The 24,933-nt window shown below is 32.0% G+C and overlaps 1 protein-coding gene across 1 annotated transcript; it reads left to right on the top strand.

Moving 5' to 3' along the window:
- The first annotated feature begins 1,611 nt into the window (after positions 1 to 1,611).
- On the top strand, positions 1,612 to 24,788 carry LOC134276489 (inter-alpha-trypsin inhibitor heavy chain H3-like). The gene is made up of 12 exons (XM_062758739.1): positions 1,612 to 1,943; positions 10,610 to 10,767; positions 12,294 to 12,404; positions 13,339 to 13,586; positions 17,480 to 17,643; positions 17,920 to 18,205; positions 19,102 to 19,799; positions 20,317 to 20,407; positions 20,709 to 20,828; positions 21,085 to 21,198; positions 23,814 to 24,173; positions 24,297 to 24,788. The coding sequence occupies exons 1-12, from the start codon at positions 1,881 to 1,883 to the stop codon at positions 24,539 to 24,541; spliced, it is 2,658 nt and encodes an 885-aa protein (XP_062614723.1). The 5' UTR covers positions 1,612 to 1,880; the 3' UTR covers positions 24,542 to 24,788.
- Positions 24,789 to 24,933: the final 145 nt, after the last annotated feature.

Genomic DNA, 24,933 nt, shown 5'->3' with positions numbered 1-24,933 from the left:
TGGAACCTTTGATAGATAAAAAAAATATGCATACAAAATTTGCTATTAAAATAAAAAAAAATTTCATAAATGCATTTGATATATATCAGTTACTAATTTCATGCTTTAAAGAGATAACTGTTTAAGGTACAGATATTAAAGTAAGTACGTTTATTGGCGTATACATTACATATATTGCCATACCAAATAGATGTTGTGTATGCCAAAGTATGCACCTACATATAGGATACGGCTCTTGTAATCATTCAAAGTAGTATAACATTCCTAACAAAATAGCGAAACATCTACATCTTCAGTTCATGTCCCATAATGGAAGAATTTGAACCCGCAATGTAAGGATGAAAAAAATTGGGGAAAAAAGAAGTTTTCAAGCTCAAAAGTCCATTAACAATACAGGGCAGTGCAAACACGTATACATATGAAATATCAAAGGGTGGATCAGGTGTCATGGAGTAGTGAGCATCCCCTGCAGACCAGTCACACCCGCCGTGTGCTCCTTGTCAAATCGCGAAATAATGGGAAAATCCGCCGACAATTCATTTTGTATATATAATGGCCTAATAATTAGAATGAAAAATGTCAGTCAGCATTTGACATAATGATAGATTGTATTAATTTTGATGACAGTGTTATTTTTTGACAATAGAACTTACAAAAATAATGTCTTTAAACGAGATGCTGATATTCTTGATTCATCAACTTCTTTGTCAATAACTTATCTCGTATTAGAAATTGTTCATACGTAGAACACGATCTCACATATCAAATCAACTAACAGATATAAACCCCGTATGCAGGCGATGAAGGTATTAATACTTACTGCACGACTCTACAGCAAATACTCTACTAGTAACCACTGCAGACGACAAGACGTCAATCATTTTTATTTGAAACAGATCAAAGGATACAATTACCAAGTAACTGACATCGATATCATGAAATTTTTAAATGCTTACAGAAATTTAAAACAAAACAAAAAAAGATAACATAATTTTTCTCAAATTTGAAAAAGAAATCATGTATATACATAGTTTTTTCTTAAATATACATAGAATTGCGCCATACATGAACATGCATAAATGTGTTATAGATTTTAAAATACTTTTTATTCATATAATGTAAACTTGTAATCATAAGAACATTTTTATTTCGTTTAAAATTATGTCTTTTTCCAAAAAAAAATCTCACAATTTTAAAAGTAAAAATTTTAGATAAATGTTTGTAATAAAAAAAAAAAAGTAAGGTGACATTTGGTAGGACATTGATAATTTTTTTCACTACATGTATATATAAGAAAAAATTCTGCCTACTAAACCAAGTGCAGAATTATTTCATTACAAATTATATGAAATAATATAAACTTCTTATCATTACAAGAATACACGACTCTTCCAATTAAAACCCAATCAACCAAAATAAAATCTTTATCTTCGAATTTATCATGTCGTCAGATTTAAACACATTAGACGAAAATTTAGTTGATATCTCGAAGCTTATCTTGTCTTCCTCTCTGGGTATAAAGATAATCAAATCTGTGCATTATCGAGTAAGGAAGGACTGAATCTTTAAACAGGTGGCTATTATGCGTCCCATAATGTGCCTTCCTGCATTTGGGGAATGTTTGTAAGCCGCCGCGAGCAGACGACCCCATCGCGTCGCACAATAAATAGCGAAGTCTGCAAGCTTAAAGATGCATTGATGCATCTGATGAGGATGTAAAATAATCATCCAAATGATTGTTCTGACATTTTACTCAAAGATTGACATTTAATATAGAAGGAATTCGGGGAAAACTCAAGCGAGACTGAAGAGAGAAATATATTCGACATTGGCCGTAAACACCTTTTTTTGTGGACATTGAACTCGTTTTTTTCAACAAAATGTCAACAGGATTATTTATTTTGTGCTTGATTTTCACCACCTTCTGTTTATGTTTAAGTCAGGTATGTATCTTGGAATATTAAAATCCAGTGTTCATCTACACGTATTTAAATATCATGACCAGTAACATTTCAATCTAACGAAGTGTACAAAAGCTTACTTTTACCTGTTACATTACAGAAACGTTTCGATAAACGGCGTATATACCAGTAACCCCCTGAAATTTAAGGTCTGTGTGTCATTTATATTTAAAATGAGGTGAATCATAAAAAAAGGTATAGAAGTTTCATTGAACGTTGACACTTAGAGGTTTCTGATGTCTTTGGGTTCGTTATGACTTGGGCTTGGGCATAGCCGCAGATTTGCGAAGATCTGTTTTCTTCAACCTAAAATATTACACACAAGATATTTTACTTTTTGCTTGAACTCTCATATCAGACTAAAATATCACGGTGTCATAGAGCATAGAGGTAGTAGGCGATGATTCTGAATATTTCAATAGATCTTGACCTTAAAAGAACGAAATATGGAGATAACGAAAAGTATTCAGATTAATTTCAAGAGTACACTCAAACAACGCAAATCAAGAGCAGTGAAAACATGTATTCCATAGGTGGGATCAGGTGCCGTGGAGGAGTGAATATCCCCCTTGGTGTCCGGTTACACCAGCTGTGAGCTCCTTGTCATGATCAGGAAAAACCGGGGGGGGGGGGGCACAGACTACTGTACGTGTAAATAATGGCCTAACTATTAGTATGAAAAACGTCAGTCAGCATTTGACCCAAGGATAAATTGAATTGTCATTGTATCAACCATAGAACTTGTAAATTGACGACTTGAAGAGAGACTGTTTTTGTTCCTGTATTCTTGTTACACACCTTTTTTGTCATGCTTGTGCCTAACGAATCAACTGAGAAACATAAACTTCATATTCGGATGAATAGGATATATTGCTCCATAAAGAAGGAAAGTCGACGATTGAAAAGTTGAAGTCATCACGTTTATCATAAAGCGTTGTTGTTAAGGTATCATTAATGTCTTTTTCTATAGTGAAATAACCATACAATGTATGTGAAACAAATGTGTCAAAAAGTTTCTTAGTGCTATCTTCAAATAATCTTCAAGCTCAGTGGGATATAGCATTTCGACATTTGATGGAATAATTATAGTTTATTGATAATGCGTCTTACATATATCTAAATGTCGAGATTTCTTCTCATGTATAAGATTTTGAACAAATTCGATCTGCTTTATATGAATACATTCATAGATATATGCAATCTTCTGAGCAAAGGACGAAGAATATTAAAAATCATTTTGTTTTGTTTTTAATGCACTGATCATCATAATCTGCAGAATGCATAGTCAAAAAAATTGCGAAATGTACCAGGCTAAAGATTACGAAAAGAAAATAACTCCTTGAATTTTATTTCGAAATTTGCTGTAGAATTTTTTTGAATTTATTTTTTTTTTGTTTGATGTCAAATTTTCCCCATACCAAGCCAGAAGCTAAGATTATCTTTGTACAATATTTTTCTCTTATTTTTCATTATGATTTTTTTTTTATATCTATTGAAAGGTATTTTAAAGATAGAAACGTTTCTTTTTTGAATTTATAAAAGTCTTTAATAAATTGTACTTTTAAAAAATCGTCTAAGAAAGGAATAAAAACTAGAGTACTTTTTTCTTCTTTTTGCGTTTTGATTGCATATAAATGGCGTAATATGATTGACTAGAAAACCATTGCAAAAATAGAAAATGTTTGATTTGAGATCGTTCGAAGCTAGAGGAAGGTGTATTCTTACAAGCACCAATTAATTTGAAGTCTATCGATACTTTTACAGAAAGTTAATACTCGACATGCAATAAATTGAACAAACACACTTCACCGTTTTCTCTATTTCTACTTGATTTATGAAATTCCATTTTTTTCTCTACATTTTGTCTTTAAAAAAATCTTCTATTAGCTTATTTTGCAATCGTTTTTTTCTTCGTTTTTTAATGCTTTATATTTATCAAATAAAGCATTTACCTAATGCTATAAATATTTCAATAACAGAAATTAAGACATCTTGTTTTTGCTCCTTACACTTATGAAGAAAGTTTCGAAATATTTATTTCGTAATGCCTACACCACTTTCAAACTTTTTCCCCAATTAATAACTTCCTGTAATTTTTTTGATTTTCGTGATAAATACATAACGAGGTCTTGTTCCTTGAAACAACAAGTTGTAGCATACAATTGTACTTTGATCTTTTTGAACATTTCTTTCTTACATGTATAGTATAATAACGAAAATTAAATCGTATTGAAAGCATGAATATCTTAACTGGGTGGGAGAATTTTTGTTTTGTCTTTAAAAATACTGCACACTTAGATTCCAAAAAATCTGTATTTTTTATATATATAAAAAAGAAATCTGGTACATAGCATGAACTATTTAAAAGTTAAATATATATTGACAACTGTAATAAACCTTCAAGATAAGGGAAGAGTACAGTTTCATTTAGTGCACAGCTGCATGTAACATATGCAAAGAATACAAGAAGACATTCAAAAGTTTTTTTCAAAGTTAAAATTAATTTATATCATTAAAATATTTTAAAGTTTGGAGCTGCAGACGGGAAAAAAGACATACGGTGACAAACACATTGATATTGATCTTAACATTATAAGTAGGTTATACATTCACAGAATGAAGTGTATTCAACATACATGTATATAAATATATGTTAATTTGAGTACAGTCTCTAAAACCGACTTAATTGACTGCATTCCATGTCATATTTAATCTCTACCGGAAGTATCCATACTTATAATGTGTGAAGTGCTCTTCACCTTCTGTTTTAACTTTCCATAAAAACAATTGCATGCAATTAGACTGCTTGAATTGGCACTAGGACATATTAATATATTTCTCATGTTTATTCTTTCAACATGTTCAATTCTTTTCCCATTGTAAGCAAAATTTCTGCCATACACACACTTTTTTCTGTTATAATTTTTAAAACATATAAATGTCGTAGCATTATTGTTTTATACTATGGGTTGAAAATGTATTACAGAAACAAGTACCTGAGCATGCATACCATGATGTTTTTTTTTCCTGTGAAAAACTTCCAGAATTATGTATAGAAGAAAACTAGTTCAAGGCTGAAGCCCAGTCAAATTTCAAAATAACAGTAATAGCTTTGAGAAAAACACACAAGGGGATTCCCCCATTTTGGTAGGAAAAAATATGCTGCAGATGCGATCAGTATAACATATATGCTCTTGCTCTGAGAGGAAAACAAATGGGAAATCCCCTTTCTCTTGGTTGCAGACTAATTTTGAATACGGTGAAGGTTATTTTTAAAATGCTCCTTATATTGTTTCTGATGGTCAATTCATGTCAGATGTCAATAATTATTGCCTACCATGCGCTAATGAGAATTTCTAGTCTCAGGCTGAGAAAATTACAATTAAAAAGGTGACTCTTGTTAAGTGTTGGATATTTCTTTGGAAATTTTAACATATGCATGTCAATGGTGTTTGTTTGTTAACATATTCTTGGTTTTTGTGATTGGTTTTGCAAATTGGCCGATCAAGTGGCTGAGGAGGGGTAAACTACATTGAAATTGGTTCGGTTAATTTGAACTAAGTTTCTGTTTTCTCGCTTTAATCAAAAGGAAAAACGAATTAAAACGTGTACAGTACTGTGCAGAAACTGCAACTCAGAACAAACAACAATAAATTTGAAGAATTTAACGAAACATCCTGAAAAGTAAAACATGATTAACTTACAACAGTTTCACAATTTAAAATATTTTTGTTGCTATGTGTCATGGCAACAGCCGGAAAAGTTTGAAAAATCGAGATTTTCAGCCACTTTAAATCTTGACTGTGGCTTAATAAAAACTAGAAAAAGCCAACAAACCATTCTCACAAAAACAAGACACCTTGATGTCACTTATACTGTAAAAAACTGTTTAGAATATATCTCTTATAAGTGGTAACCAAGGGTACATTTGGAATACATTTAAACTGCTGAAATATGCTTAAAAACACTCCGTTGGTAGGTGTAACATGTCAATCAACGACTTAAGAAACACTATGAAAATGTTTGACCTTAAGTATATAAGTATAAGCAATATTATTCTATAAATAACTTTTATGGTTGCCATGGTAACACAGTGTAACCATGCAAAACCAGTAACTAAGATTGGGTTAATGCTACTGTCTTGAGGAAAAACATGAAAATTCAAGACTGACAAATATGCATCCTTAGGACCTTGCAACACCAAAACCATAAGAAAAATTGGGTATACTTGCTGCTTTGCAGTGTTACAATGGAAACAAAGTACCAGTGCTTAAAAGTGAATTATTTTTCGCTGCATTAAGAATTAAATTGCCATTTAATCAAGAAACAAATCAAAGGACTCAGCTTGAATAGTACTTAAGAACAGAAGTTGAATATCATATATTGATAAAATTTTATGAATAAATCAACACTGTTGCTATGGTTACCAAGAAGGGAAAATGTTCAATTTTGTGAACTTTATATCAATATTAAACCATGTGTGCCATCTTCTTGCATCCACTTAGAGATTGGATGATAGTCAAAATTAAAAGTCAAGTTAGCTGATAATAAATATAAATCATAAAAGTTTTGGGAATCTACTTTTAAGGATACGTATCCAAGGAAAGAAAATATTTTTCAGGTTTTTAAGCATATATTTTCTGCTTATTTCCATAGCAACGCTCAATTTAAAGAATCTAATCTGAATTCTTTCAAATTGGAAAACTTGGAGCACACCAACATCTTATAAAATTGATCATTAGTTATGAGGAAATGTGCTTTTTTTTAAAAGATAGGATCAGATTAAACATTCAGAGTGTTACTTTGAAGGCTTTCTGTGGTATAAAAACCTTGGCAACCATTGCCAACCAAAATGAAATATCATATTTTGTTCTTGGTATATGTTTCAAGGCTCTTTTTTCTATTATTTGGTCACATTTCATCCTATAATTGATTTTTATTTTTACATGTATGACTTTATAAAATTAAATGAATATTTTTTTTAACTTTTGATTACTTTGTTACCATAGTAACGTATGTAATAATTGATTTACCAAACATATTTATCATGCATTTGAGACATGTGACCTTCAACTTTTAGAAACAGTCATTGCCAATATGTTAACTATGATTTAAAAAATGCCATTTTTCGATTTAAGACATGTTGCCATGGTATATTAAACATAGCAACCAATTTTTGTTTTCAGTATAGGGTATCAATGACTTTTATCATAGAGAGTTTAGAGAAATTCTGAGACTATGTGTGCCACAGCTCCTATATAAAATTTCAAATCATTACAGAGAATGGTTCTTAATATTTTCATTAATCGTGGTCAAGTTGTTCCATCTTTGAATATAAAATAAAAAAATAATAATATTATCTTGAGATCTCAAAATTAATATATATGATTGATATAAAGATGATTTAACTGTGTTTGGTTACTCTAATTTGATTTAGAAATCCACATTTCATAATTCCTGTTCAAAAGAATCCCGAGTCGTTAAGCTTGACTAATATCAATATCATTATCCTTGAACAACGCTGACCAATTAAATGAAATATTTAATATATTGATGATGCTTTACTTTATAACCCAAGTGTCTGTTCCGAATGCACATTTTGTACACAAAAATTCCGTAGTTTGTTGACATGACGAATATAAAATCTGAAAAAAATTTAACAAACAAGAAACTAAGAGATTTTGTGAAATAACAATACAAATGTAAATAATACAGAACAATAATTACAGTGTATATAAAAATTCAATATTAACGCGAATTAAAATTTTGTGCTCATATAAATTATAAATGAAATAAACACATTGAGTGTCATATATATGAATAAATGATTTTCATTGATAAATATATTATGGGCAAGATCTTAGTAAATTAAAGGTGCCTACAGATATGTCAAATTTAAGAAATAAATTCCTTTAACATGTTTAATGATGCTTTATAATTTTAGCTTGGTCAAAAAGATGTTTCGGGGCATAGTTTGTAGGTAAACAAGATGAAAAATCATATTTTAAACTGTAATTTCCAATGAAAAATTAAGAAAACTAGTCATAAATAGGGAAGTTTTTTTTTCCATTTAGGACAAAGAAAATGTATCCAGATTGCCTTCAATTTCTCAGAAAACGGTAATTTGTATGTTCTTGGCCAACTTTTTCAATGCCAACTTTCTTTCACTTCCAATTTTTTGGCATACATTACTACATTTCCTTGATATCACTTTACTGTGATGAGAAGTGTGTGTGTGTGGTTGGGAGGGGGGGGGGCAAACAACCTTTCAATGAACATTTTCAATAGTAAAGGTAATGTTGGGAAAAAGTGGGGGAGGGGGGCAGTCCCCCCCCCCCCCCCCCGTTGCTACGTGCCTGATATGAAAAACGTCAATCAGCATTTGACTCAATGATAAATTGTATTTGCTGACAAGATCATTTTATCGACATAGAACTTACGAAATGATGATTTTAAATGGAACTGCTGATATTCTTGTTTCATCAACTCGCTTGTCAGTAATCATGAAATTGTACATACGTTCAGCATGCCCTTGCGTATCGAATCAACTGAGATATATAAACGCCGTATGCAGGTGATCAAGGTATATTGCTGCCTAAGTAAGGGAAGCTGACGATTGAAAAGTTAAAGTCATCACGTTTATCATAGTGCTTAGTTGTTAGACTGCCATTAATGTCTCCCTCAAGTGAAATATCCAAGTATGAAACAGATGTGTCAGACTCTGTGGTATCTTTTATCTCAAGCTCACCATCGTATCGTCATAAGAATGGAAATAACTATTGTTTATTGACAATACGTCGTCGATATATCTAAATATCGATTTGAAGGCCGCAGCAAATGTTTTCTTCTTTTCACAAATAAGATTTTTGACAAATTCTGCTTCATATGAATACAAAAAAAGGTCTTCTATTAACGTTGCGCAATTGATACCATTAGATTGTTGGAAGACCTGGTCTCCAAAAATAAAATAGATATAGTCAATCAGAAACTGAAGCATCTTTTTGATGTCAACTTCAGAGAATTTGTGTGTACAATCAGAATGTTTTTAACAAAATAATTTTGCATTGACAAGGTTGGTAAATTAACGAGTTCCATTTTTATTGAAAAAAGCAGCTTTCAATGATATCAAAAAGCCTGCACTTTAATTCATCGTGGGGAATGGTTGTGTATACGAGGGTTGTTCGAAACGTTCGTGGACGACGTCAGTCTAATTTATATTACTCACTAGAAATTTAAAATTAGTACAATCTAATATGTTAAAATATTTGTTTTGTTGATGTGTGAAGTTGCATTTCATTCGATTTAACAGAAATCAATTTACTTCAGTTTAAAATCAACATGTTTTGTACCCGCGGAGCACACTTAACGGCAATGAAACGTCAAAACATAGCGTCAAGAATTTCTAAAAATACTATCCCTATACATTTCACAGGGTATAATCCAATGTTCATTCATTAAATCCTTTTTGTAATATTTGAAATTTATTTTTTAAGAATTGCTCTCGTTGTATAATTTCCTTTATTAAGGTTTTGATTGCTTTTATTACTTAAACTCTGCTTTCACGGGATAAGCAACTCTGAAGTGCCCATGTCTTTTCTTGAGGTTCCAACTTTTCAAAGTTTTTGTTCAGATTTTTAAAGTTAAACCGTTTCTTCACAGATTTTCCTCATCCGATACTGAGTCTCTGTCACTGAAATACTGCCTGTAGTATTTGTCCACACATGCACAGCTCGCTTGTGACATATTTCTCGATTCCTCCAACTTTATTAGTGTTTATTCAGGATTTTTCCGAAGAAAAACACAAAACTGCATCGTTATCTGCCGCTCCGTGACGTTCTAGAACGTCATCGTTTTTGTCGTTTTCAATAAGGACTACTTTTCTTCCCAAGTCGATTGCTTTTCAACAAAGCAAAATATAAAGACATAATTTTTTACACGAATCGATGTAACAATTCTTAATTTGAATTTCTAGGTTGCTTTTCGTTTTTGCTCCATTTCACAGAGAATATGACTTCAGACATTATTAAGTGTTTTGTTTGTAACTTACTAAATTTTGACCTGCTCCGCTATCCGATTTTTGCATTTTTAAAATCTAGATAAGTTTTAAATAAATCGTAATATTTTGAAAAAAATTAATACAAATCATTTAGATTTACTGTTAAAACATTTCTACCAAATTTGAGTAACATATGACGTCAAAAAAAGACATGACAGTTGTCCACGAACTTTTCGAACAACCCTCGAGCTCGTAAAGTTGAAAAGTCGTATGTTTTTAAGCTATCGATTTTGCTTAAATTTTGTGATTTCAATTGTTCCAAAAGTTCCTTGGAATTTTATGGTATCCACATCTCATTTACACTAATTCTCGAATATATTGTTAAAAAGTATTCTTGAAGTTTCTCTTTCATTACGGTTAATGTCTTTGTGACGAGTAAAGAAAGAGACTTTTTTTTAACTTTTACTGGATTTTGCTACATGTATTTATCTTTGTTTGTAAGGATTTTTATCATAATTCGAAACTAAAATTCTGTTAAGCTTGCTAGTCTTTTGTGACGTTCCAATCAATAATTGTATTGAAACATCATTAAAAAAATTCAACGAATTAAAGAACTTTTCATTGACATTAAAAAGGGTCGATTTTTTTGCAGAAACCGAGCATCTACTACCTGCACGTGAAGTCAGATATCCGGTTTCGATTCGCTACGACCTTGGTCACCAGTAAAGTTGCCAATCCTGCTAACACGTCACAAGAGATCAAATTTGACGTCACTTTACCAGATGAAGCCTTCATTTCAGATTTTCAGATGTAGGTAGAATTGTTTTGTCTTCAATCCTAAACACATATTTCCGAATGCAAAAAAGTCTATTCTTAAACTGTAAAAAGTGTTAGAGAATGGAGAGATACTCTAAATAAAAGTGTATTCTGGATTTATACTGCTATATCATGTTCCTTAATCGGTGCCAGTCAAATATACTTTCTTAAAAATGTCTAGAAAAATTTTAAATAATATAGAATTAAAAAAAAACAGAATTTGGTCTAATCATTTTAGATAAGTATTAAAATCCTTAATTTCTTCGATGAATATGGTATCAATAATTTTTATAATTAGTCATATAAAAATTACTTTTTCGACACATGATTTTAAAGTCAGTTTCTAAAATCCTTTGGTCGTTACATTATCACCTTGACTTTTAAAATATATAATTTTGGTAGTACTTTGACCGACATATTTCACACAAATTGGGTCTAACAAAGGAACTGACGCAGTAACCAACTGTAATATTCTTAATCACAAGAGGGTCCAGTCTTGTATTCCACCATATTTGAAGTTGAAGATTTGTTAACGAATTTTCATCGGCCATTGCCTCCAAACATTTTAAAAAAAAAAACAAGAAATCTTTGAACATCCAAAACATTTTCTTTCTATGTTTAATATCCCTTACTCTTTAATAATATAGTCCTGATTGACAGGTCAACCTGTGATGTTATAAAATTAATAATATGAACCATGTTCCATGCCATGATTACAAAATTATTGTTTAAAATATATTTGTGATCGATACTTCTTCGTTATCATCTGTTTCATCTTAGTCCATGAATAGAAAGAACAGTTATATGTATAAAGAACAAAAACTTATTCAGTGCTGAGTATGAAGCAATATGTTATTTAAGAAAACATATTTTATGCATATTATTTTTTATGATCGAAATTGCAAAGTATTTTAAACTTAAAATGAGTTTAACTATCCTTTAACAAGACAAAATGAATAGCTTTAAAAATTGCAATCTTGAAAATTTAAATGTATTTTTTATGAATAGTTTGGGATTGATTTCAAATAAAGGAGTCTTGTATCGTAGATTGAAAGATAATGATCAAAGTCTCACGAACTTCGTATGAATCGAACACCTACGTGTCATATATATCAACAAAATATTAATAGGGATCATCACTAATTGGTCATTAAAAGGCTTGTTAAAGAAATATCTCAATGATAACCGATTAATTAGGATGCAGTACAGAATTTACAGTTCAATAAGTTCATCCCATGTTTGCGTAGATTTAAATTCACAAAAGAGCACATTTAAGTTCATATATATTGTATTTTAATTACCTAATCTATGTTTCTTACAGCCTATAAGTTGCAAAATGATACTTTGTTTTATAAATTATGAAAAGCTCTAAATTTCATCATTCATTGGATATTTCCTTCTTTTCTATAAATCATTTGACATACAAATAATTTTTAAAATTTACACATAATTTGAATCAAAATTATGTCTTAAAATGAATATGCGTGTCATTCATCATTTTATTGTAACTTTATATCTAGGGAGATTGGGGGTCGTATTTACCCGGGGGAGGTTAACGAAAAAATCGTCGCCCAGAAGAAGTATGATGATGCCAAGAAGAAAGGTCAAAGTGCAGGTCAAGTAAAACAACAGTAAGTTAGAGAGAGAGAGAGAGAAGGTCAAAGTGCAGGCCAAGTAAAACAACAGTAAGTTAGAGAGAGAGAGAGAGAAGGTCAAAGTGCAGGTCAAGTAAAACAACAGTAAGTTAGAGAGAGAGAGAGAGAAGGTCAAAGTGCAGGTCAAGTAAAACAACAGTAAGTTAGAGAGAGAGAGAGACAACAGTAAGTTAGAGAGAGAGAGAAAGAGAATGTAAAAATGCAGGCCAAGTAAAACAACAGTAAGTTAGAGAGAGAGAGAGAGAAGGTCAAAGTGCAGGCCAAGTAAAACAACAGTAAGTTGGAGAGAGAGAGAGAGAGGTGTTATAATTGTTAGAGAGAGATAGAGAAGAAGTAAAACAACAGTAAGTTAGAGAGAGAGAGAGAAGGTCAATTATTACAACAGTTTAAGAGAGAGAGAGAGAATGTTAGGTCAAGTAAAACAACAGTGAGAGAGAGAGAGAAGAGTGAGAGAGAGAGAGAGAGAGGTCAAAGTGATATATATGTGCGAGAGAGAGAGAGAGAGAAGGTCAAAGTAATTGTGTTTCAAAGTAGGCCAAGTAAAACAACAGTAAAACAAGAGAAGGTCAAAGTGCAGGCCAAGTAAAACAACAGTAAGTTAGAGAGAGAGAGAGAAGGTCAAAGTGCAAAGTAAAACAACAGTAGAATGAGAGAGAGAGAAAGTGTCATATAATATACATGAGAGAGAGAGAGAAGGTCAAAGTGCAGGCCAAGTATATGATATACATGAAATTAGTTTACAGAAATGTACATTAATATACATGATATATGATATACATTAAAGAATTCTCTACACAGCCTATTGTGCCTTTCGTAAGCTTTTATTGCAAACTAGTATATATGTACAGATACTGACTCTATGACTATGAGATTTTCGGGCTTTATATCTTAAATATCGCCAATATTTCAGGCCTAGAAAAACAAACCGTTTCTCAGTGGAAGTGAATGTGGCAGCTCAGGAAAAAGTCATTTTCAATCTGACCTACCAAGAGCTTCTGAAGCGTAAACATGGCTCATATGAACACGTGGTTTACATAAACCCGCAACAAATTGTGAAAGATCTACAGGTTGAGGTGGCTATAGAAGAATCCAGAGACATCACGAGCGTCAGGGTACCACCGCTACGGAACGATATAGAGCAAACTGGAAACGCGACAGGTAAAACAAAATCTTAAAAGAAAAGTAATAAAGGTATTTACCAAAGCAAAATCTACATGTATTTTTTTTGTAATATAAAGGGATCAATTAGTTTGCTTCCGTGACAATTGCATAAACGCAAAAGGCGTTCATTCAGTTATCTAACACTATTAGGGTAGCGAACTGATTGATCATTATCATTATACATGTAAACTTAAAAAAAAGATCCACCGTGTTTCCAGAACATATTTTCAATTTTTGCCTGCCCCTTGATTGAAAAATAAATTTTCTTTTAACAATAAGAAATTTTACCTATTAAGTCTAGGGTACTACTACATCACTAAGCAACACTCGGCAAGATAATTACAGTTCTGTGACGTGCTGAGCAAATCGTTTTACAGGGTTATAAAGCAATAACCTATGTGTAGTTTTATCTTGGACAAGACAATAAAGAAATTAATGTTACTGCTGAAATGAAGTGTATTATTGCACATGCCTTTCCTAATAAAAATGTATGCATGTCCTACATTTATATCCCACTCTCATATTACAGTGTATATCTTAAATCATTGCTCATTTATTATTCTATCTTATTTACTCATAATTATGCAAGATACGTTTTTAATATTGACAGCATGTTCATTTTGTCACTTTAAAGTTTCATAGAAGGATTTCACTGATCTGCAAAATGCACTTTTGTAAATTGAGCAAAGAATTAACACATATTTAATTAAGCTGCATACTGTCACACAAATGATTTAAGTTACATTTTAATTTTAGTAAATTTTAACAGACATCCTCAAATTTTACTAAATTAAAACTATTAAAACAGCATTTTTAAAATTACTTGTACGACTAATATTTAGGAAAATTTAATTTCGTGTGATATATTTTTGCATATTTTTTCTTTAATATAATTATTCCTCCATAACATTTTATTACCTGAAATATGGATATAACATAAAGAAATCAAGCTCAAAATCAATTGAAACAATAAAAATCGGGGACAGAGCAAACAAAGACCTCTTAAAACATCAGGGATGGGATCAGGTGCCATGAAGATGTAAGCATCTCTTATCGACTAGTTATACCCGCAACGTGCCCCTTGTCATCATCGGGCAACCGGGAAAATCAGTAGACTATTCAGTGTGTAAATAATAGCCTAACAATGGGTATAAAAAATAGCCTAACAATGGGTATAAAAAATAGCCTAACAATGGGTATAAAAAATAGCCCAACAATGGGTATAAAAAATAGCCCAACAATGGGTATGAAAAATAGCCTAACAATGGGTATGAAAAATAGCCTAACAATGGGTATAAAAAATAGCCCAACAATGGGTATAAAAAATAGCCTAACAATGGGTATAAAAAATAGCCCAACAATGGGTATAAAAAAATAGCCTAACAATGGGTATAAAAAATAGCCTAACAATGGGTATAAAAAATAGCTTAACAATGGGTATAAAAAATAGCCTAACAATGGGTATAAAAAATAGCCTAACAATGGGTATGAAAAATAGCCTAACAATGAGTATGAAAAATAGCCTAACAATGGGTATGAAAAATATTCTAACAATGGGTATGAAAAATAGCCCAACAATGGGTCGAGAAATAGCCCAACAATGGGTATGAAAAATAGCCTAACAATGGGTATAAAAAATAGCCCAACAATGGGTATGAAAAATAGCCTAACAATGGGTATGAAAAATAGCCTAACAATGGGTATGAGAAATAGCCTAACAATGGGTATGAAAAATAGCCTAACAATGGGTATGAAAAATAGCCTAACAATGGGTATGAGAAATAGCCCAACAATGGGTATAAAAAATAGCCTAACAATGGGTATGAAAAATAGCCTAACAATGGGTATGAAAAATAGCCTAACAATGGGTATGAAAAATAGCCTAACAATGGGTATGAAAAAAAGCCTAACAATGGGTATGAAAAATAGCCCAACAATGGGTATGAAAAATAGCCCAACAATGGGTATGAAAAATAGCCTAACAATGGGTATGAAAAATAGCCTAACAATGGGTATGAAAAATAGCCTAACAATGGGTATGAAAAATAGCCTAACAATGGGTATGAAAAATAGCCTAACAATGGGTATGAAAAATAGCCTAACAATGGGTATGAAAAATAGCCTAACAATGGGTATAAAAAATAGCCTAACAATGGGTATGAAAAATAGCCTAACAATGGGTATGAAAAATAGCCTAACAATGGGTATGAAAAATAGCCTAACAATGGGTATGAAAAATAGCCTAACAATGGGTATGAAAAATAGCCTAACAATGGGTATGAAAAATAGCCCAACAATGGGTATAAAAAATAGCCTAACAATGGGTATGAAAAATAGCCTAACAATGGGTATGAAAAATAGCCCAACAATGGGTATGAAAAATAGCCCAACAATGGGTATGAAAAATAGACTAGCAATGGGTATGAAAATAAATAACATTGGGTATGAAAAATAGCCCAACAATGGGTATGAAAATAAAACAACATTGGGTATGAAAAATAGCCCAACAATGGGTATGAAAAATAGCCCAACAATGGGTATAAAAATAGCCTAACAATGGGTATGAAAAATAGCCCAACAATGGGTATGAAAAAAAAACAACAATGGGTATGAAAAATAGCCCAACAATGGGTATGAAAAAAAAACAACATTGGGTATGAAAAATAGCCCAACAATGGGTATGAAAAATAGCCCAACAATGGGTATAAAAATAGCCTAACAATGGGTATGAAAAATAGCCCAGCAATGTGTATGAAAAAAAACAACAATGGGTATGAAAAACACGAACCGTTCTCCGACTTAATGATATCTTTGATAAGACGAGGCCAGTGTACCGACAAGAGAATGCAAAGTTCTAACTTTAAATGGGATAGTTTATATGAGTTATCTAACAAAGGGGGTTAATAAGATTCTCTATTGCCTATCAAAATAACGGTAGCAATTTGTAATTATGGTCAATATCATTTTAATGCATTCGTATATATAAAGCAATAATCTGTAGTTTAAGCCTCTTGTTGACATGCAATGTGTATAAAAATGTTTTAAAGGAAAAAAATATTTAAAAACACCTTATCATACAGTTTATATATTCATATGAAATGGCAAATCTAGCAAATTTTAAGGCGTAAAGCTACAATCAACATTCTGAGACAATTAAAAGTAATTTCGATTTGAATTTGGATTAATTAATGAATACAGTAAACAAACCCAAACTGACTTTGATGAATATTATACGTTGTTTGGTATCGACATTATATGATATTTTAATTTATGGTGTAAACAAACAAAAATCATGAAATTTTATTTCGTGTCGTGCTGTTAAATTTATTTTCATTTTGCAACAACTATTGTATGAAACTAATTTATATTAAATTTTGATATAATATTTCAAATACCTAGTTTAAAACCGGCATTTCGTACATTCCATAGTCATCCGAACGAACTTGTGACAATGAAAACCTATCATAAAATCGTCAAATAAGTGTAGAATATCAATAAAGGGTTTTAAAGCTTTTTTATTTAATTTTTGCAAATGAAAACAAGTGAGTTTTTAATGTGAAATGGGATGGAAATTTAATTCACACAGTTAATGAAAATAAATTTAAAATATTATTTTCCCCATAACATATAATATTTCGATTTTTGGTGTACTTCCTAAACTATTCAGTGGCAGTGTAAAACAAGTATAAGTAATGATACAATGTTGATCAGATTGTAGACATCAACAAGACAATAAAGTTCTGCTCTAATTAAATTTAATCATTTGGAAACACTCTTAATGTTTGTCTGTGGACTGAGGAAAGTAATTTCCTTAGTTTCTTACGAATACAGTCTACCTTGTAAAATTAAACTGGAATGTTTCACAATTTTCCTGTATAATTTAATTCCAGGTCAGAACTCTCTGTCCGTGATTGAGAGACCCACCAAGCAATCGGCAAGAATCATGTACAGTCCCACAGAGGCGGATCAAAGACAAAAATCTAACCAGGGAATCTCTGGACTTTTCGTTGTTGAATACGATATTGACCGAAAATCTGACGCGGGGGATGTTCTGGTATGATCGGGGACAATATTGTCTGACATTTGACTTTGATTCGTATATTTTGAAAAGCAAACGTTCAGAATAGCCATTTTTCTCAATAAACAGTTTTTATGTACTTAGTTTGATAACGTTGTAGCAGTTTATATATTCCTATATAATTATATAAATTTTTTTTCCATAAAAAAGTCTCTTGTATCGCTATTCCATAGATGTATTATTAAGTACTGTAAAGAACAAAAACATGAATTAAGGTTTTGAATTTCATAAATATTTTTTTTAACTTTACAGGTGGTAAATGGGTACTTTGTTCATTTCTTTGCTCCCTCTGAAATGGAGGAAATTCCCAAAGATGTTATTATGATACTTGACGTCAGTGGCTCTATGGGTGGAACTAAAATGAGGCAGATGAAACAAGCCGTGCTTGCTATGCTTAACGATCTACACGATGGTGACCGTTTTAACATATTAAAGTTCAGCGATGGCGTTTATTTTTACAAAGATTCACCAGTATTTGCGAACAAGAAGTCAGTGGATGCTGCAAAGAAATATGTGAATGGCATCAATACAATAGGAGGTAAAATGAAAAAGACCAAAGACACTGTTTTATAGGACAATCAGGAGTTACAAGGTTATTGAATAGGGAATATGGAATAACTTATTAACTATTGATTGCCGTTTAATAGACCAAGTACACTTAATCAATAAATTAAAATTTAAATGATAGGTAGACAAGATATCCACTGGAAAGTAGTCAACTTGTCTTTGATTCAAATACAGTCAAAATATATACTTGATACTTGGTCCATTCTCCTCTGTATTGATCAGTATTTAATATTTCATTTTGTTTCATTTTATTTCATTTGTATAATAGCCAATGAAATTGCAACCGGTTTTTATAAACACCGAGTAAGCACGTGTTTTGTCCTGTCTGTGTGTTTGTCTGCAATCTTTAACATGATAAAATCTTAAAATGAACAAAATGTCTTTCAATGACACCAAGTTTTACATAATGGGAACTTGATTGTGACCTTTATGCTGAAAATAGCTTTTTGTCTGCAAACTTTAACCTTCGCCATAACTTTTAAACCATGAAAGATAGAGACTTAGATTTAGTATGCATACTCCACTAATTAAAATCTTTTGAATGCTACCATGGTTAATGACCTAGTGACCTTGACTGTGACCTATATAGTAAAGATAGCTTTTTCGTACATTCGCCATAACTCTTGAACCATAAGAGATAGAGACTTAATATTTGGTATGCATACTCCACTAATTATGTTTTTTTTTTATATCGCACCAAGGTCAATGACCTAATGACCTTGACTATGACCAGTATGCTAAAAATAGCTTCTTTTTTTTAAAACTTTGTTGCCCCGGACGCATAGTGTTTCACAAACACATCTTGTTTTTTTTGTATTTTTGTGATTTTTTTGATATTTTTATAATAGTATCATCATTATTATTAAGGTACAAATATTAACAGTGGACTATTGGAAGGTATCAACTTCTTTAAAAGAGCAGAAAATACAAAACAGCGGTCACAGGTTATCTTCTTTCTTACTGACGGACAGCCAAGTTCCGGTGTCACCAATATCAACAGCATTCTAACCAATGTTCGAAATGCCAACTCTGAACAAAATTTTCCTATATACAGTTTAGCGTTTGGGCGTGGAGCAGACTATGAATTCGTTAAGAAGGTGGCCATTCAAAACAATGGTGTCAGTCGTAAAATATACGAGGACTCAGATGCTACTCTACAGATCAAAGGATTTTACGATGAAATCTCGGCAGCCATTTTGAAAGATGTTTCCTTTAAATATCTCAACAATGCCTCGACTGTACAGAATCTCACAACAGCAACTTTTCCCACGTATTTCACAGGCTCTGAAATAGTGGTTGCTGGGAAATTAGAGGACAACTCTGTTAGACTTTTTGACTTATCGGTCGAAGGTCTGGGGTCCAAAGGGTCTGTAGAACTGGCTCTCTCTGCGGACGTAAACGCAAACCCTTTTCCCCAGCTTACCAAACCAGGGGACTATGCAAAAATAACAGAGAAAATTTGGGCTTACTTAACCATCAAACAACTGTTAGAGAAGTCCATTGGTGAGACTGATCCAACTGCTAAAGAGGAAATGAAAAAGACAGCGTTAGAACTCTCACTAAAGGTACCATTCAATTTGTAAAACAGAAACTGGAAAAAAGTATTGAACAATAGACGTTTTGTATCATTTCGTTTTGTAAAGTACAGTTATGAAAAGTGTGACATTAGAATATTTACCCCAAAACTCCCTAGAGAAAGATTGATTAAGGTTTGATGACACGTTCTTCATTTATCATTTTTGTATAACTCGTAACATTTCAAAACAATATCACAATTATTATTCTCTTTTGATTCTTATTTATTTTTGAAAATGTCTTTAAAAATAAGAACACAATACATTGAAATATTAGCTATTTAAAAGATTATCAAAAGGAATATATACGTGCAGGTACCAATACCCTTTGGTATCTTGCACACTTGTCAAGTAAGGTATTTCAATTTCTTTGTGAGAAAAACTTGTTACATATAACGTATAGCAATACATTAATGACATTCTTTGGGCAAAATTACAATTTATTAAATAAAATGTCATCTGAAAGTTTATGCAAATTTTAAGTTTCCTATATATTTACGTCTTTTAGTATAAGTTTGTTACTCCCCTGACCTCGATGGTGGTCACGAAGCCGGACAAGAGAGACGTTGGGGATCTCAGCAAGGGAGAAGATGACGATTGTATGTATCATCAGTTGTTAATTGTTCAGTTGTATTACATGTAGATGAACACCGTTATTATCGTTATTACCGGTAATATTTTTTATGTCTCTCATTTCGCAGTGTCGGAATTTAAAGTACCAAAATATTTTTGCTAGTCATAAGTTTAACGTCCCTTTTTATTTAATTTAACGGACACGAATCGGAGGTTTAAAAAACAACTTAAAGGCACATTTACTATAGATTTAAGCAAATGTTTCCCTCTTTGTTAGTTACACTGTAATATCGACAACTCTAAAAACAATGTGAATTCGTTTTACAGTATTATCTTCGAAATCTTCGAAATCCCGTCCAAGTGGACCAAGTGGCAGCAAACCAGCTTACAGCCGTGGTGGTGGCGGCGGCGGCGGCGGTGGCGGTGGTGGCTCGTACGGAGGAGGGGGTAAGTAGGGGTGTATTTGAACTCTGTTTCTCAATAGAAAATAAAAAAAAAACTTGATAAAATGGGAGAACGGGTGTAACTTGACCATGTGGAAGAAAATTGACAATGGGTTTATTTTTTCGAATTTAATTTACAAAAAATTGCAGTTTATTCATAGAATATTATTTCTCATATATATACGTATAAAAATATTAGAAATTTGAAAAATTACTTAAGAAATTTAAAACATGTTTCAGTGTTTTGTTTTATCGCACAGGTGGAGGAGACCCCCATTTTATGATCAGAATAAAGAAATTAGAACATCCATTATGTTTTGATATGCCAGCCAGGTCAGGAGATGTTCTTCGTTTGTTAACTGATCCAGAAGCAGGTTTGTTAAAACAATCACTAAATCCCACTATTACCTTTTAAAAGATCAATGAAACATATGGAGATAAAGAAGTGTATTCAAAAGTTCATATAAGAATACAAAATATAAGCAGAACAAACACGGATCTCCAAAACATCAGAGGTGCGATCTTGTGCCATGGAGATGTGAGCATCCTCTGCCCACTGGTCCCCACCGCGTGTTCTTTGTCATGATCGGGAAATAACGGGAAAATCCGTCGTCAATTCAGTTTATATCTAATGGACTAACAATTATAAACGGCAGTCAGCATTTGACTCAATGATAAATTGTACATGTATTTGCTGACAAGGTCATTGTATCGACAATAGAACCTGACGATTGTAAGTTAGTCATTACGTTTATATAGAGCTTGGTTGTAACATTACCATTAACGTCTTTTTCAAGTAAAATATCTAAATATGAAACAGATGTGTTAGACTCGGTGGTATCTCTATCTCAAGCTGACTGGGATATATCATATCGACATAAGAATGGAAATTAACATTGTTAATTGACAGTGCGTCGTCGATATATCCAAATGTCGAGTTGAAGGCCACAGAAAGTGTTTTCTTTTCACGTACAAGATTTTGGACATATTCTGCTTCATTTAAATACAAAAATATTTCTGCTTATAACGGGGCACTATTGGTACCCATGGTAATTCCAACAGATTGTTGGAAGACCTGGTCTCCAAAAAGCACATAGATATTGTCAATTAGAAACTCAAGCATCTATTTGATATCAACTTCAGAGTACATGTGTGTACAATCAGAATGTTTTTCAACAAAATAATTTGGCAAATGACCAATGCCAAGGTAAGTAAAATTTATGAGTTCCATTTTTATGGAAAAAGCAGATGTCAATGATATCAACCATTAAATATTCCTTATTATCTTGTGTTCTTTCACGTTCTTTGAAAAAGAAGACGAGAGTCGATCAAAAAATAACGTCACAACTGTTTTTACACTCTAAAATAAAATCAATAAATTTCAACAAAACCTTGTATATTTAAAAATTTTCCTATTTAGTTTGACTTTTGTCTTAGAATGTCTTTCAGATATATGCAATAATTTATGAAATATCAAGATAAACATGACTATGGGTCAAGTCTTTCGCCGCATGGAAAGAATATTCCGACGTCGATCATAAAGAAGTCTTTCTCTGCTGATATTACAAAGATGCTTGAGTTTCTGATAGACAATATCTATGTGGTTTTTGGAAACCATGTCTTCCGTCAATCTATTGGAATTCCCATGTGTACTGATTGCGCCCTGTTATTAGCAGACCTATTTTTGTATTCATATGAAGCAGATTTGTCCTGACTATCATACGTGAAAAGAAGAAAATACTTGTTGAGGCCTTCAAAATGACATTTAGATTTTTCGACGACGTATTGTCAATTAACAATAGTTATTTCTAATATTTCTAATGTCGATACGATATATACCGGTGAGCTTTAAAGATGCGAAAGAGTCTGACACGTCTGTTCATATTTAGATCTTTTACTAGAAATTTACATGACGTTAATGGTTACGCTTCGTGATCTATGCAAGAAATTTAACTTTTCAAACGTCCACTTCCTATATTTATGCAGCAATATTCCTTCATCATCTGCATACGGGATTTATATCTCTCAGTTGATTCGATACACGAGGGCATGTTCCACATATGGACACTTTCTGAATGAGGTACATTACTGACAAATTGCAGAAACAAAAATATCAGCAGTTTCATTTAGAGTCATCATTTTGCAAGTTCTGTTGTCCATACAATGAGTCAATGACCACGTCAGGAAATACAAATTATCATTGAGTCAAATGCTGACCGACTTTTTCATACTGATTGTTATGCCATTATTTACACAATGAGTTGAACACGATATTTTCCGATCACGAGGTCAGTGTTTGCTCTGATTCAATTTTGTATAATTGTTTAAAGGACTTTTGAGCAATGTTCATTATCTCAATATATTACATTTGACACTATATGGATTGGATACTACATAAGATTCACACTGAGTGCGGAAGAAGTTAGAAATGACGTTTAGAGAAAGTTCAAATAATTAATAATGGTACAACTGAATAAAAAAGCTTAATAACAAAGTGACAATGAAAGTATTTAAGGACTTGATAGATTAGAAGATACGCGGATGAGTGCCAAAGAGTAAAACGTCAGTAAGACGGCTGTAAACGTTCTTGCAATGCGGATATTGCCAGCACTTTACGTAATGTTTATCTTTATTTTATGTAATCGAAAGCAGTTCAAAGGCATTACAAAAATGTATGTATTACTATGTTAAACTTTGTTGAAAACATTGAATTATTGAAGATTTTACAGGAGATGTGACATTACTTTTTGTTAAACCCTTGTATACCGGTAATACTGGATAGTCTCTGGTAAAAGAGAAAACATTCAGCAAAACAAATATGATCTTAAATCCTAGAGAAGATGTTTAAAATTTCGAACGATTAATTAGAACTACAAAACACATATGGTGAAAGGTTTTTTTTTAAATGTACGTTTATTTAGCTCTGAAAATGATAACACTTATAGTACACCCTTACCTTATTTAAACACACTCCGCCTTTTTTTCACAGGTTTAACTATTAACGCTGGAATTATTCCATCATTCACGTTTGATAAACATGGACGCATGAAAACGTTCATGGGGGAAGTTGTTATCTTATATAAAGACCATGTCATGAAGATTACACCAACCAAAATTATATATGATGGAGCAGAACTATTTTGGGCAGACGACAAACCTTATCAATTCAATGACATTTCAATCAAAATTTTGACCATTAAGGGAAACAGAGTGATCCACGCAGACTTTGGGAACAATGTTACTATCTCCATTAAAAGAACAATTGCCTCCGTTAACATGTCTGTTGATTATTTGAATTTATACATTGAAAACGAGGCTGGTCTTTCTCGAAAGTCGGACGGCGTTCTTGGTAAGTTTAATAATATTATTTGGTGTCTCCATAAAAAAGATTCTGAATTGAAATTTTATGTTGTATCATGTGTTGAGCAAATTAATTGTTGCATCCTTTTAAGCTTTTTGCTATTTTTTTCAGGCCAGTTTTTACATCGATTTATTTCTGTCGTCAAAGTGAAGACCAACAAGAAAGATCAGATTATTGGGAATCTTCGGATCAGGGAACCTGGCTTTAAGACCACAAAATCTCGATCTGTTCTCGTCATGAAGCCAGATAAAGTTACAGGAAAACGAGAACTATGCTGGAACGTGCATACAAGAATAGCTGAGTTATTTGATAAAAAGGTTAATGATTTCTTCATTAAAAATATTATGCAGAAATAACTTTTTTCTGTTCATCGAATATACATGGATTTTGTGTAATAAATTGTTTTCTGAAAGACCTCAGACTTTCAAAGCGTATGTACATCTCTACTTGTAATTATATCATCCCTATTTCGACTGTAAATGTTTACTATTCATAAGCTGACAATATAACGAGTATTAAAATATCTCTTTTTTGCCATATGCATGATTGTTTTTATTAAGCTTTATTTTTGTCTTATATATTGAAATAAACTATTACAAGTTCTGACAAGTTTCGAATTATCAAATGAGCAAACTGGACTTGATTTGAAGATAAGTACCATATTAAGAAATTCTGATAGGGTTTCTGAGTACAATGATCGGACAATATTTTCATAAGAACTCGAACGTCAAATCCGATACAAACCATT

Source organism: Saccostrea cucullata, unplaced genomic scaffold (genome assembly GCF_032062105.1).
Source record: "Saccostrea cucullata isolate Sc308-1 unplaced genomic scaffold, CSIRO_AGI_Scuc_v1 ctg580, whole genome shotgun sequence".
In the NCBI taxonomy this organism is placed as follows: domain Eukaryota; kingdom Metazoa; phylum Mollusca; class Bivalvia; order Ostreida; family Ostreidae; genus Saccostrea; species Saccostrea cuccullata.
The sequence above is the reverse complement of the archived record's forward strand: the minus strand, read 5'-3'. Positions and strand labels throughout refer to the sequence as shown.

Bases quoted from the DNA above. Each gene is read 5' to 3' on its own strand.
- LOC134276489 (XM_062758739.1), top strand. From the start codon at position 1,881: ATGTCAACAGGATTATTTATTTTGTGCTTGATTTTCACCACCTTCTGT. The intron at 12,405-13,338 runs GTAAGTTAGAGA...CCAATATTTCAG, and splicing joins GCAGGTCAAGTAAAACAACA to GCCTAGAAAAACAAACCGTT. The intron at 20,829-21,084 runs GTAAGTAGGGGT...TTTATCGCACAG, and splicing joins TGGCTCGTACGGAGGAGGGG to GTGGAGGAGACCCCCATTTT.